The sequence below is a fragment of the Melopsittacus undulatus genome, chromosome 5, assembly GCF_012275295.1.
Source record: "Melopsittacus undulatus isolate bMelUnd1 chromosome 5, bMelUnd1.mat.Z, whole genome shotgun sequence".
Taxonomy (NCBI): Eukaryota; Metazoa; Chordata; class Aves; order Psittaciformes; family Psittaculidae; genus Melopsittacus; species Melopsittacus undulatus.
The window spans coordinates 54,623,319-54,638,530 of record NC_047531.1 but is presented as its reverse complement, the minus strand read 5'-3'; the positions used below and the strand labels follow the sequence as shown (position 1 = coordinate 54,638,530).

Here is a 15,212-nt window from a genome sequence, read left to right as displayed (position 1 = left end):
ATTGTGTGATAAATGATGATTTTCAGAATCCCATGTTTTCATTATCATGAGATTTAGAATTTACCACTAGTAAAATCTATTCCATCAACCACACTATGCTGTAATCCAGCACTAATAATTGTGAGGCCACTGCAATTTCCCACTCCAGCATGAACTCTTATTTTTTCCTGCTGTGATATCCAATTTTTTATCTTCTCCTTCACAGGATAAAAGTTTCACTTACCTTCTGTAACATAGTTCCTTCTGGCAGGACAGTCCTTAATCATGTCTCATCTTTCCTTCTCCCACAACTTCTTAAGAGGAACTTTTGTTTTTAGCTGCTTTATAAAAGGTTACCTAAAACTATTTCTTTTTTACATCCTACAGTTTCCTCAAAAAATTCTTAATTCCCAAATATGCATGGAAATTAGTATCCTCAGGTTATCAAGGCTTTTTCCCTATCTTGTGTTCAAACACAAGGCAGATTTCTTGCTAGTCCTTTAGCCCATAAGCGATAAGATGTCTTCGTGCCTCTTGCCAATTTCTCCCCAGCATATGGTATGTAGGTGCCATCTCACCTCTTCCAGCTTTCTGAGGTCCTCTGTTGCTTAGTGACAGTAGCTGCAGCAGCTGGGAGAGGTGGAAAAAAAGGAGAAGGGACATATACATGCCATGACATTGGTGCTGTGTACAAGTTCATCACAGGTTCATTGTCAGAAGAGTATGAGTAGTGCCATAATTGAAATTAAGAACCTTAGCATGTGGTGTGAACCAAGGTAGTTCTATTGATTTCATTGGCATCTGAAGATTTCCTTCTAGAATGGAAAGTTGGGTGTGTATATTCAAAATGCATGTGTTGATGTTTATTTGCAAGGTCATTACTCTGGGAGATATGTGAATGTGCTAACTGTATAACACTTCCTAACTATATAACTCTATAAGACTAACTTCAGAGGAAAAGAGTGGCATCATGAGCACAAAGCAAACAAGGGTCTTGCATGAAGCATAAACCATCTACCTACAAGTTAAAAAAGACTACAAAATTTTAGAAGTTGTTACTGAAGAGGATGATAGGTTTCTGTTCTATGAATGGTAAAGGGAATTTGGTGACTTGCTGAGTTACAGATTTCTACTTTGTAAATGTCTAATGTTAGTAGAGATAAAGCCCATCCAAAGCATCTGCTGTTGTTGGTAAATTCCATACAGTAATGGTTAAATACACAGTGTATGGGCTGTGAAATATATCCCTGCCTTTGAGGTCGTTAATTTTGCTCAGTGTTTTCTGAGCACAGGTATAAAAAGTAATTCACTGCAAGGTCATGAACGTAAGTGTTCTCCTATAGATTTTTCTGTTGTAAAATATTCCTTTTTCTTCATTAGCCTTTAATATTATGGCCTTTATAATTAAATCAATTTTCCTAAATGTTCAAATAATTGACTTATACTGAATAGTCCATTTGGAACAGCATTTGTTTAAATGACAGAGAGCTAATATACTCTAGATGTCTGCTGGAGAAATCCATTTGAAAAAGACTGTAAGATTCTCCATGCAGTAACACTAGATGCAATAGCAACCTTCACTATAAAAAAGCAATTGTTTAGTCTTCTGTTGAATAAAACAGCGGTTTCCATGGTTATCCTACATCACATGGTACTTCTGAATTTGTACTGTAGGAAGAATATCTCTCTGATAGTAGAATTATATTATAGATTTGAAAATAATTTCATATACTGTTTGATAGAACAATAGCCTTTCTCCTTCATAAGCCATTCTTTTCTGTTCATTTGGTCCCCAAATTGATGTTCATTCTGATGCTGAACTGTAAAGTTTCTTCTTCAAATGCACTGGATAAAGATCGTATCATCTTATAAGCACAGCACAGTTTTTTCTGGTCTGAACAGCAAAGATGACACTTTTCTCTGGAGCTCCCCTATGCAGAAAGCAGGAGGCATCCTTTTCCTTTGTTTTTCTGTGACACTTGTTCATCCTTCCATGCCTTAAGTTATTTCTTCAGTTTTTCTCTCCTCCACCTCAAAAGTCCTTCTGTCCTGCTCATACTTCTACTTTTGCTATTTTTCCTTCTGGGACTGTTTTTTTCCCAATCCAAAATCTGTTTCTGATCCTTACAACTTTATCCTTCCCTCTTCGTTACCCTTGTGATCGCTTTCTGAACTCACTTCAGACCTCTCGAGTTGTCCTCAATATTGTTCAAACTCTCTTTTTCCCAAATACCTCCCTCAAAAAAGAAAAAGCAATAGTGTATAAAACCTCTTTTCTGTGGGATATATGGGGTTGGCAGAGCAGATTTGAAGTTCCTGTTCAATGCCAGAGTCATGTGCTGTCCACCAGACTTGCAGCTCCTGCTTTTACCCTGGTTATTTTATCCTGGCCTGCTTCTGCTAGTTCCAGGCCAGAAAAAGCGGTGAGAGCTTTTCCTGCCCCTCCTCTTATTTCCTCTCACTCCAACCCTGAGTTGCTGACCCAGGCTGGGAGCTGTGGGATTGTGAAGAGACAGGTGGTCAACTCCCATCCAGAGGGCAAATGAAAAGCAGTCTTTAGAACATTAGATTCCCAGCCTAGAGTATGGATTGCCCTGGGAGAGGAAGGGAAGTCTCATGCTGAAGGAGAGAAGGAACTATTTTTAAAGCAGAAACTTAAGGGGATTCAGAAAGCTATTTTTACTGTCCCTGCACATACTTGCTTTCCCAGCCTAAATAGAGTTACTCAAAAGGAGAGAGCAAGACCTGTTAGGTTGCCGCATTCCTGACGCCACATGCATTGACTCTATTTTCCATCCATCAAGACATTTTCTTATGATTACTGTTTAAAGAATTGTGCTAAAGAGATGAAATAGAAAGTTTGGACAGGTCCTAGATGAGAAAGCATTTATTAACAGAAGCGTATTATACTTATATGGCTAAAGCAGGGATCTGTCAGTATCACTGGTTTTTAGCTTAAGCTTGGCTATGATTTATGTTACCTAAATTACACATAAGACCGTCTCAGTATTTGGTTTGCATTCCTAGATGAGAGATAGATGGAACTATAAATCCCTTAAACTGCTATATAAGCTTCTTGGATTAATTCATATGAAGTAAGCGGGCTTATGTGTCTGTCTGCTTCCTTTTTGAGACAAGAGAAATAGGTGAAATCTTGACTTTTGTGCTGGTGATAAGTAGTCCAGCAGACAGCAAGATAACAGCACTGTTTGTTTAATAGTCACTTGCAGATTAAACCTGTCCTGAGGCAAGGGAGAAACTGGGGAATATCTCTGACTCAAGAGGAAATAACCTAACTCTTTTGTTCACTAGTATTCTGAGTGCCTCAGAAAGCCCAAATCAGAGCCCTGTTGTATCCTGGAGCTTGGTCCACAGTGGTCTGTGCCATGCCAGAATTCATCTCTCTTAGGAGCTCTTAATCTTTTTCTTCCTCAATATGCTGTTGAAACTTCAGGAGTGTTTATAAAATGTGTGGGCAAAAAGGCAATATGATGTGTGCAATGCTTTTTTTTTTCTTTTTTAATTAAAACATTTTTCATTTTATCCCACACTTGCACATAGCAGGGAATATTTCAGTGAAATGAGTCTGTTAATTCAGCAGTTTCTGAAGTTAATTATGGACTGATCTAGGTTTAACCTTTCTGAATGCTGTTTCTCAAAGCACCCCACATGCTTGAGCAACAAAACATAGAGACAATGGACCATGTGTTTGTGAAAAATAATAGGAAACTTGGAGTCATAATGGAGGTCAGATGACTGGAACCAGCCAAACACTGTGGTGGACTGCCAAAAATGTGGGGTCACTGTTTTGGGGAAACTTCTAGGATGGGACTATAATTAATCACAGCAGTTGGAAAATGTTATATTAACAAAGATTTGTTTTGTCTAGAGTATGAGGTCAGCTATCAGCATATAGTATATCCAGGTTTCTAGGGCTACCTTGCTATATAGTTCATAGCAGGTAAAGAAAAGCAGGTTTGTCTAAGTCTGTTTTAGTATTCCACCTTCATGGAACTTTTTTCTTCACTGCTCAGTTATGCTGTTTTACAAAGCAGATGCCTAAATATCAAGAACACATCCTAAAGCCTGAGAAAACCAATCTTTTTCCAAAATAAAAATTGGCTTATTGTGATAGTAAAGCAAAGCAGTTCCTTCTTCTAGTGGCACTGTGCTAGAGGTGTTGCTGCAATTGTTACTTTTTAACATTTTCAACAGAAAACACATTTGGAAAAAAAGAGGTGTCTCCTAGACAAAAAGGAAGCCAGGAGAGAATATGGGACATGGATACAGAATCCACCTGGTTACAAGAATGAGCCTTTAAAACGCTGATAACACAGACTTTATAGTAATTCCTATTTCAAATTAATTTAATTTAATCTCCAGAATGCTGATTTCATTCTAATGCCTCTGTCAAAAAGCTGGGTGAAGCATGAATAGACATCTCATGGCCTGGAGCAGAAATAGGTGTACAAGTTGGTTTTAAGCCAAATGTTTCACAAATATCTCCCCAAAGCTTGACTAGAGACAGTTGTGCTTATTAAGGTCCTGTAGAGGAAAAGATAATACTGAAACTGTAGATGTAACTATGTCTGACTTAGGAATTTTGCTTCCAGTGCTGGAATTAGTCAAAAGGAGAGTGAGATATACATATATATATATATGGGAGTGTGTGTGAAGAATGACAATGAATTTTTTAGTATACTTTATTTCTGTTTCCCAAGGAGAAGGTTAAAGTTTCACAGAAATTATTTTCACCCCTCAGTCTGCAATAATTCAAAAGTTTATTGCATCACAGATTTTGAGAAGAAAAGTATTTTCTATGCTTGTTTTCTGAGTGATACTGGTAATGTTAAATCCTCATCCATTACACTACTGTAATTGCATAGCAAAGCTATTTAGATTTATACAGGTCATTTGGGGAGGAGATTTGGTGAAAGCGGCAACATTTCACATTAAAAAATCTTGGATGTTGGCACAAATGTCCAAAGGTCAGACAGTACTGCTGTGGTTCATTTGTATACGTTTATCAGTCTTGGTTCTTACTGATTAGCTGGTCTACTGTTCACAAACTGAAGCTATTTCACTTCAAAGAGTGATGAAGACTACCCTGATAGGCCTTGCTCTTCCTGTTAACTTTAGGAATCATTATTTAGGGTGGAACTAAATTGAATTCAGCCTTCAGTGCTAACAAAATCATAAGGCTAGTTTTATTTCAAAATCTGTCTCAGAGAGATCTAAATCAAATGAAAAAAAGAAAAAGCAGTTTTTCATGCAGGTAAAAGAGGCTGAGGGTTAAAAAGGAGTAGGTGACCATAGCAATGGATACTTAAGCACACTTCCAAGAAATTCAACAGTAAATGTGAAATAACTTCCAGGTGTGGGATTTCTTGAATAGCGCCTCTCTAATCAGTTAACAATGCTAAACAACTGAGGGCTTTTGATTTCACAGAATCTTATGTCAAGCATTCAAAGTACTTGCAGTCTTTTTTTCACTGTTTTTTATAATGTTTTGTTGAAGTGGATAGTACTGTCTATGGAAAATAATATTATCTAATTAGTAGACATGGATTAGCAAAACCAGCACCCAGTACTGTTATTTGTGGAATAATCTGGATATTATTCCACAACAATAAACCTACCCTCCAATTGCTCTTTATCTACATTGGAAACATACTACATTGTCGTAGGCTCCTCTGATATTACAGATACAAGTTCTTTTGCTGAACAGGAAGTGATGGTATTCAGATCCAAGTCTACATTCATTCAAAGTGGGAATGGAAGAATTCTGGCTATCTGCTTCCAGGATTAGGTCTGGCAAAAGCTTGGGTCAGGATCTGCCCCTGTAACTGCAGTCCAGGAATGCAGTCACTGGTAGGGTTGGTTCTTGCATCAGTTCCCCATATTTCTGCCTTGTCTTCTCAGGTGTGATGAGTATGTCACGCAGCTGGATGAGATGCAGCGACAGCTAGCAGCTGCGGAGGACGAGAAGAAGACCCTAAATTCTCTGTTGCGCATGGCTATCCAGCAAAAACTTGCCCTTACTCAGCGACTGGAGGATTTAGAGTTCGACCATGAGCAGTCCCGACGCAGCAAAGGCAAGCTTGGAAAGAGCAAGATCGGCAGCCCTAAAGTAAGTGAGGAGGCATCAGCCACCGTGCCAAGCATAGACACTTTCCTCCTGCATAGTCAGGGCCCACAGCAACCAAACTTACTGGTCAGCAGTGGCACTCAGAGGAAAAGGTATGCATGCAGTGATCTTTACAGTACAGTGCAGTGGCCAGACTTTCATTAAGTCGTTCACTGAATTGTAAACATTATAATTCTTTTTTTATTATCGTTTTGTTCTTTTTCTTTCCATTATTTTACTGGGGGAAAGGAGGTGGGGGGGATGTGAATATGAAATTCAAAGCCTGGCAACATGTGGTTCTGATCCACCTGCTCACTATGTCATTTCCTCCTCTTTAATGCAGTGTTTTGAGCTATATTCTGTCAGTGTCTCAGTGCATCTTGTATGTCTTTAATATCAGCGTGAATGTATTTTCTTTAACAAGTTTTCCTTAAGTGTTTCTTGAGGTTTTCTGTAATGAGCATCTGAAATAAAAAAAGGATTGTGCTCCATGAGCATTTCAGTGCTTAACACAAGAGAAACTGCATCTCTTTGTTAAGCTCTGGTGCTCACTTGTTCTTTATAAGTACGAAAAGAGCATGGGTATGTTCACTCAGATCAATTTTTCTACATGAGAGCAAGCAATCTCTTGAAGGGGGTTGGCTGCCATTCATAACCTAATGCAAATATTTTGCTGTTCAAGCAGTGAGTTCTTTCCTTGTGACTGCCCTGCCAAAGCTCTACAGATGTGGGGATCTCCACAGTTCTGAAGATGAAGAGGATTCTCTTTTAGAGAAGTCCTACATAATAAGTCCCTTATCTTGTGTGCTCCAGTCACAATGCAGAATCAAGAGAACATTCAGGGAGCCTTGTAGATGTCAACTCCAGGATGCTGAGATATAGCTCAACCTCATCTCCTCCTCCCCTAATATGAACCAGGATTTCCAATGCAGGCAAAGTGCCCTGCTGTGGAAATGACATGGGGTGGCAACACTAGTTTTTTTATCAGTTAAGCAAATTAGCATGATGTTGTCATTTGTGAGGCTTTGAAAGGTAATTAAAGTAAAACTCTTTTGTTTCCATATGTATTTTTCTTGGATCTCCTGCAAGACTATTCTCACCTTCCCTTTGTGATCAGAGCCATCCCAGGACTTCAGGGACCTACCTCCAGAAATTATTAAGAGCCCCCCCTCATCCCACCTCCACAGAATCATATCTTCTGAGGGGCCCCCCTTCCATGAGTGAATTCATCCATGGGCACCGTCTCAGCAAGGAAAAAAGGTTAACCGTGGCCACACCAGGTAAACATTTTTTCCTTGGGTGCATGTGGTGCTGAGTGGTTAGCAGAGCAGGGGATTCTCCCAGCACTGCAGACGCAATCTAATTTGGGCATCTTCTTGAGACCTGAAAAGCAAAATGTCTCCTCCTGTAGCAGGAGATGACATTCTGCTGGCAGCAGCCCAAACTGGTTCCAGATGCAGTGGGGGAAGTCCTGCTGTGGTATCGGTGGGTTATGTCCCACAGGCATCCACAGAGGTTGCACCCCTGCACCTGGGTGGTGCTTAGGCTGGTGATTGTGTTGGTAGGCCCCATGGAAGTCATAAACCAAATGGGACAGAGGAGTCAGATGTGTAAGGACCAGCAAGGAAGTGATTGGCAATGTGCAGGAGCCTACACAACATCCATCTTCTGCTTGCCCTGGAGGATTCAATCATTTTTTTTCTAAATGATAAAGTTAAAATCACAGAAGGTTTAGTTTATATAAATTGAGTCATGAAGTTTATCTTTGCAGGAAGCTTTTGCTCTTTGTTTCCTGCCAAAATGTAGTATCCACTGTGAACAAGGCGTAGAAAGGAAATGCAAACTGGCATGCCATTTCAAAGGTTGTGACATCTTTCTTCTGACAACAAACTGATAATTATTTTACTTCTATGCCTGAGCAGAACCTTTAAATGTGCACACTCTTGCCTGATGATAAATGTTTTCATTTTTTGTTTTGAAATTTGTCATGCAAAAACCCCCATATGTAGAAAATATGAAAGCTAAAACCCATAAAGTGGTTTCTGCTCAGGTAAATGTTTATTCTGGAAAGCTGAGCAATACCCTACAGAACATTATCTCTCTGATTCAGTGCCAGCAATATCACAGCTGCCTTTGAGTAATGCCATGCAAGTAACACCCACTCAGAGAACAAGTGTAAAACTGCAGAGTCTGAACAAGACATTTTCCTAAGGAGTATTACAGCAAATAAATCAAAGAGCTGGCTCCTGGGGAGAAAAAGGCTGTGATGGGGAAAGAAGCGAAGACTTTAAAATATGTAAAATAAATGGTACTGATCTTTCAGCAGTGCCTTGGTATTCCATTGGCAGCGGAAGGCCACATGCTAATTTTCTACCCCATCAAAAGGAATCTGTTTCCTAAATACTGGCAGTTTCTCTTGAATTCTTTCCTCTTTATCCTACAACAGAGTAAGGATGATTTGCTTTCTGGTTGACACTTGAATCTCTTTAAAGGACTGACTGGATTTCGTATTTTCTATATAGCCAAACTCCCCAGGTTGCCCCAAAATGACAATCTTCTAGCATAAAACTTACATGACTCCTCTAACTGTATTTGTACTTTCCATGAGAGTGTCAGGCCAAGGAGAACTAGATTTTAATCCAAGGACTGGATGACCTTTGTGTGTAGAACCCTGACTATATACTGTAAATGCAGTTTAGTGCTTGGAGGAAGTAATGAGTTAAAAAATAACTATGCTATAACAGTTTACTTTTTTGCAAAATTGCTAGTAAAATGATAAAATATGTAATCTTCAAATTTACTGATTTATGTTGCAATTGTTCTTATGAATCTACAGCAGTCTCAGTTCAGTCTTTCTGAACACATTTGTCAGAATTTTATGTCATTACATGGCCTTAGGTTCAGCCTGAGACACTGGAAGGTTAGAACCAGAGATTTTTCTGAGCTCTCAAATTCCACAGGGCCCGTGTTAGAATCAGCTTGAGGATTAGGTAGGAAATTTTTCAGCATTGTTCTTAACATTTTCTGGAAGATTTCTCACTGTTATTAAAAAATCAAAGGAATGATGCACCAAGTAGAAGTTTTTTGCCATCTGTCTAATTATCTGTTTCGTGAAAGTAAGGAAGAGTGAAGGATGTTATTCTGCTGCTTTTATAGGGAATGTTTAAAAGCCTCGTATCAGAAAGAGTTTCTGTTCTCAGATGATTTGTGCAGTCAAGAAAGCCAGCAAGAAATGTAGCAACCCACAACTACTTCTCCATCAGAGAGGTTGTAAAAGAGCAGCATCCAAATTCAAGCAGTATGGAGCAGAATGTAGCTTGGCTTGAGGATTAGGAAAAGCTTCTTCACAGACAATATAAACAGGTATTGGAGCAGGCTGCCCAGGAAAAGTGGTAGAATCATCGTCTCAAAGTGTTAGAAAAACGTGTAGTCGAGGCCCTCAGTGACATGGTTTAGTTAGTGGTGGACTTGGCAGTCCTGGGGTAGTGGTTGGACTTGATGATCTTAAAGGTCTTTTCCAGCCTACCTGATTCTATGATTCTATGTGTCCTCAAGAGTGCAGTAAGACTGATTGAAGCCTAAATTAAATTGAAACAAGTTTTGTTTGATTGGGTTTTTTTTTCTTTCAAATTTGGGAACAATTTCCTTCAAGTGAATGTTTCACCCATATGATTTCTCGGCTTCCCTCATCATCAAGGGATGAGGGATATCCTCTACTGCTGTTTTAATATTTTCTTTCTGGATTTTGAGCTTTTTCAAAGTGCAGCATCTAGGATATGATTATCAGAAATGTTCTGCAAAAATGTAAACAGAAGCTCATGTTCCTTCTTATAAATTTTTCTTAAAATAATGTTAAAGTGGAAATTATTATGTAGGACAAGATTCTTGTCTTCAGTTCCTCTTTCTTGCTTTTTCATCTTGTTTAGGCAGCATGTATATATGGGAAAGCATCTTCAAAAGGGTATTATGGGTAGAAGCCCTTAGTAGGAAATAAAGCTGTCTTTGCCCCTCCCCTCTTCTGAATGAAGGGGTTTGGAAAATGATTGAGGGAGGCTTAGACTGACACCACTCTCTGCAGCAGCAGCTGTCAGCAGAGGTGAGACTTTGTACCTTACAGCGTTGGAAAGGTAGAGAGAATAAACTTTGGACAGCAGGTTTCTGTCTCCTTTCATTTTGTGGTGAAAAGGGTTTAAATGCAAGGTCTTTAGCTGTGCACATATTTTGTTTATTTAGGAATATTTTGCCAAAAATAGTTCTAGCTTTGCTTTTGAACTGAAGTGCCACTGTCACAAAGTTCCTCCCGTATTTCTAAGCCTTGCTGCTATAAGCATATTCAGTACCTCACCTTTGGTTTTTTAAGTACTTCTCAATTTTGAAACAGCAGGACTCATAGAAATGTAAACATAGATGAAAGCACAGCTTCTTTTTTTAAAAAAATATTGTGGAAGAAGCCCTTTGAGGAGCACTCAGCTCAGATCTGAATTTTGCTAGGAGGATGCTTTGTAGATCTTTGATTGTTCAGGTCACACAGGGAACAGTTTTAAATATTTCTTGCTTCTCCTTTGTGAAGCAGTGTTATAGTTTAATGAAAAAGAAAATCACCATAACTAGGATCTAGAGACCTCTTTTTATGATGATTTTGTGTTACACAATTTTATTCTGAATTCTAGTTCATGAGCAATATGTATATATCTGTACATTAAGTGGAACAATTTGTTCTTGAAAAGCAGGGAGAGCAGTTAACTGAGCCACCACTACTAAACAAGATATGCATCCATATGATATTTAACTAGTCAGGTTAGTCTGCTCTGAATTCCTCAGTCAGCTAAGTCCGATTTGCTTCATCCAAGCAATGCAAAGCAGCTGCAACATGCAAGCTTGTCAGAGCCATTGTTTTTTAAAAACCCACCACTTCATTCTGACAACTCAAGTTTGCAGTCCGAGTGCAAATTGACCTTTGCCCCATTAGAGATCCATGGGTAGTTCTTCTGAGTCCTTGGCCATAAATGTGTTGCATTTTTATCTATGGAGAATATACTTGTGTTGATGGTGACCCTGTACCTGCCCAATGTCTCTGAGCTTGTGTAATCAGGCAGGCTACTGGCTATTGCAGAGCTCATGCAGTAGTGATCTAATCTATTACTCCACTCTATGAAAAATGGATCTTATGTGTTTTTAACAGATTTTTTTAAAGTCAGGTGTAGGCTTTTTTTGGGGTTTTTTGTTTGTGTTTTTTCTTTTTACATGAACATGATGCTCTTCACAAAAAGGATAATTCAATCATCATTATTATTATCTGTGTTCGCTTTTTGTTCTGCATTGTTCTATTTTCTGTGGGTTTTGTAAACGTGTGCCATATTTGTGTATATATGTGTTCATTGTTTAATGAGCAGTATTAGTGCATATATACAGATATATGTATATATTTTTCTGCTCTTGGGGCCATGTCCTGCATCTGTTATGCTCATTTAACTGAGCTTAATGAGCATTGTATATTTATGCCATTTCAAGCATGGTACATTGTCCTTGTGGAGGCCGTTTTGAATTTGAAACAGTATCTTTGCCAAGGACATTAGTTAGCTGTAACTGATGAAGAAGTCAGCTGGCTAAATGTACTTTTACCTCTTGGTGCCACTGTGAACAGGACCTTTTTGCTCTATGCTTTTCCTCTTTTGCGTTTAACTTTCCAGTTACCACTGATGTGACCAAAACCATACATTTCATGCTGATCAATATAATTTAGCTATTACAGCATGAATTCACTGCAGTTCTACAAGTTTCACTTAATTTCTATTGGTATTTTTCACTATATAAACAAAGCAGTTCCAATATAAAACCTATTTTTAATAGAAACACCAATCACTTTCTCAAAAAAGTAAAGAAAAAAAGAAAAAAAAAGATTGCAGTGAAATCCATGCTTTACTGTTGTATATTTTCATTAAAAGGTTATTGACATTTTTCTCTCTGTATCTAAGTTATGATGTCATTGCTGGATGGAATGGTTAATATTAGCATCATTTGTTAAAGTTCTCCAGTAAAATCTTTATTAGACTTCTAGTGTTTCCTAACTAATCAGGTATGCAGGTGACACATCATATCTTTAACACGTGTCACCAGATATTTATTGCTCTGTGAAAATTTAGGGCTTTGGAATCCAGTCTTATCAATTAACTAAAACAGCTATTGAAATATTTTTATATTGATAACAAACCCATCTGTCTTTATCTTCTTTTATGACAAGGTTTAATGTGGTTTCATGACTTACTGATTTTTACCTTCAGATAAACAGGAATGTTCAATATTGTGCTTCTCATCTCATAAAACAGACAAAGCTGAAGTGAGTCTGTTTAAATTAGACATGCTGATATTTTAGCTCTCTAATAGAGCAGTTCCTTGGGCTGTTGTGATCTATGGAGTAAGCTCACCAGCAATTCTTTAATCAAGACTAGTACCCCTGATTGTAAGTATGTCCCTGTCTGCATTTTTAGGGCTATGAAACCTTATAATTGTACCTTAATGTCTTTCTTCCAAAGCCTACTAAAGTCACTGTTCCCACTGACTTCAGTTTTTGGATTGAATTCAGGTCCTTCTTTAGCTGTAAAATAGTGCAAATATTTTTGGTGTGGATGTATTTGTGGTCATCTGAAGTGCATCCTGGACACTTACATTTCCATGAAAGATGGGTAAATGCAAAGACAAAAGGGTGATGATTTCTGTATTTTTAAGGCCTTTCTCTTCCTCTTTTGAAATGTTTAAAATGTGTGTGTCTTTTAGTATTTCATGAATCATCAGACCTTTCTAAATGTGCTTTTTATGAACTGTGTATAAAAGAAAGGAACTGAATATATATTTTCATCCTTTACCATTTCCATTTCTGCTATTTACTAACCCATTATTTAGCATCTCAGTAGATTTAATGAGGAATTATCTAAAACATTCACAAAAAACTTTTGGAAAATAACATAAACACATCATGATATAGAAAGTGTGGAAAAGCCTACAGAGCTGATAAGGAAAGTCTTAATGTTTTTAATCTGTGACTGGAGAAAAATGTCTTTCACTACTTTAATTATTCTTAATATGAGCTACAGCAAAGGTCAAGGCTGGGATACAGCTTTATCACTGTACTTTGAGCTTGCAGTCACATTGCTGCTGAAGCACATGGACTGATGGTGGACCAGCTCTCTAGGTTGAACATAATTCATGTTGGAAGAGAGAGTAGAAATCCAGTCATGCAGAATAAGAAAATAAGGGGGAAACATTCTGTGTAGTGTAGCTCTTGTATAGAAGAAATAACTCACTAGAACATAGCCAAGAAACCTGACATGTTCTGGAAACCCACTGAATCAGTGACCTACTAAACCATGTCTGTCTGTGCAATGCGTCAGGTAGTGCACAAAGCTGTTAGTAATGCTCCATGAATTAGTTTGTAAAAATTACAAAGACAGATAGCGTTTCTCTAAATCCTATAAGAAAATAGTAATTAAGTCCCCTACCTGTTCCAAAAAAACTCAATCACCGGCTCTTATTCCTGAGAAGCATTTAACAGGAGGCTCTCTGTTATGTTTTTGCTGTCTGACCTTGTCCTGAAGGTAAAGAGCTGAGAGTAGGAGGAGCAGAAGAAAGCTTCTGTCAGCTTGGAAGTGTAGAAACAGTGGGACCTTTGCAAGGAAAAGAATGAACATGTGGAGATGAGAGGAGACAAGGATTTTTAGAAGCATCCTACTACTGGCCTATTGCATCTTAATGCAATATGTAGATACTGCTGATTCCCCCAGATCTGTGTGCAAACGGGAGTTCAGCAACATGCTTACATCTCTTAAACTTTGTTCTTCAATTCTGGGGAAGACTAAGAAATAAGTAGTAGAAGAATTCATAGTTGTTGAAACTTCTCCAACCAGCTGTAACCTAAGACACCAAGTTTATCTGAATAACAACCTTAAGATGAGTTACCTGGCTATTTGCAAGACTTGACGTAGAAATTTCATACTAAATCGGCTTTATCATGAAGTAAGCCAAACTGATGATTGGTTGATAAATTCCTCTATCTCCAATCAATGATCTGTTATTCAGTTTAATGGGAACAGAGGTAAAACTCAGTGGGAAAACTCAGAGAATGTGGGTACTGAAAAATGTCTGTGCAGGAGCTAATTTGTACTTGGTAAAGTTTATTAGGCTACCTGCATGCTAGTTGTGCTAGCTGTGCCAGAACATGGCTCTGTAACATGGCTCAGTCCCCCTGTGCTGACCGTTTTGTTCCCAGGCCAGGATAGCCCAAGTCAATCCTGCTGTGAGAGAACTGGGGTTGCTAAGGCCAGTCAGACTTCATGTGGAACCTATGTGGTTGTTCCACTGTAATCCTCTTCTCAGGACAGTCTGCAGAAACACGGAGCTGCATCCAGGCTGGCCAGCTGGGGCTGTGCATAGGGCACATTGGGCAGATCCCAAACTAATCATGGAAGTAGGAGAAGGGAGAAAGACTCTTCTAATCTTTGACCTGTACCGTTGTTTGTGTTTTTTTCTGAAGGTAAGCCACAGCTGTCCTCTCACCAGCTGTTCTTTGCAATAACCATTACCATTTGAAGTTCCTCTTGACCTTAAAGAAGGTCAGAGTTTTCTTGGCATCCATTATACAGAAATAAATTATATGTGAAATCAGCTAGTAAAGTAATTGTATAAACTTATGTTCTCAGCGCTTCTGGATATAAATTGTTTTAGGACTTCCCTCATCATGCAAGATTACAGTTTGAAAGCATCTCTACAAATCTCAACTCAGCCACCTGGCCAAGTGTTTTAGTATCCTCTGCCCCATTCTTCTTGATATCTTACTTTTTTCTCATGGGTTTGGAAATTTTACTTGTTCCCCACTTTTGGGTAGAGAAGTTTGATTATTGTCTTTGTAGGTTTTGCTGTGTGATGCAGCATGTTTCTGCCTGTGCACAACTAGAGGACTACTGATTTGTTCTTTGTCCAATACTTCTGACTCATGATATTAACTATTCATACTTTCCCATTAAATGGACATCCTGAGGAAGAAAACAGTTCATTACCATATAAATGGAGACAGCTTCTCTTTACAAGTAATTGTCAATAATATCTTCATGAC

General features: G+C 38.4%; 1 protein-coding gene across 4 annotated transcripts in view; it reads left to right on the top strand.

Moving 5' to 3' along the window:
• BICD1 (BICD cargo adaptor 1) overlaps positions 1–15,212 on the top strand; it is a 167,638-nt gene that overhangs the window by 143,022 nt on the left and 9,404 nt on the right. For 2 of the 4 annotated variants that reach the window (XM_034063248.1, XM_034063249.1), the window contains exons 7-8: positions 5,902–6,219; positions 7,196–7,386. In XM_034063248.1, the coding sequence (XP_033919139.1) occupies positions 5,902–6,219; positions 7,196–7,386 (509 nt within the window). Of the gene's footprint in view, positions 1–5,901; positions 6,220–7,195; positions 7,387–7,544; positions 7,554–15,212 lie in introns of all 4 variants that reach the window. The other 2 variants (XM_034063250.1, XM_034063251.1) reach the window with 2 other exon arrangements.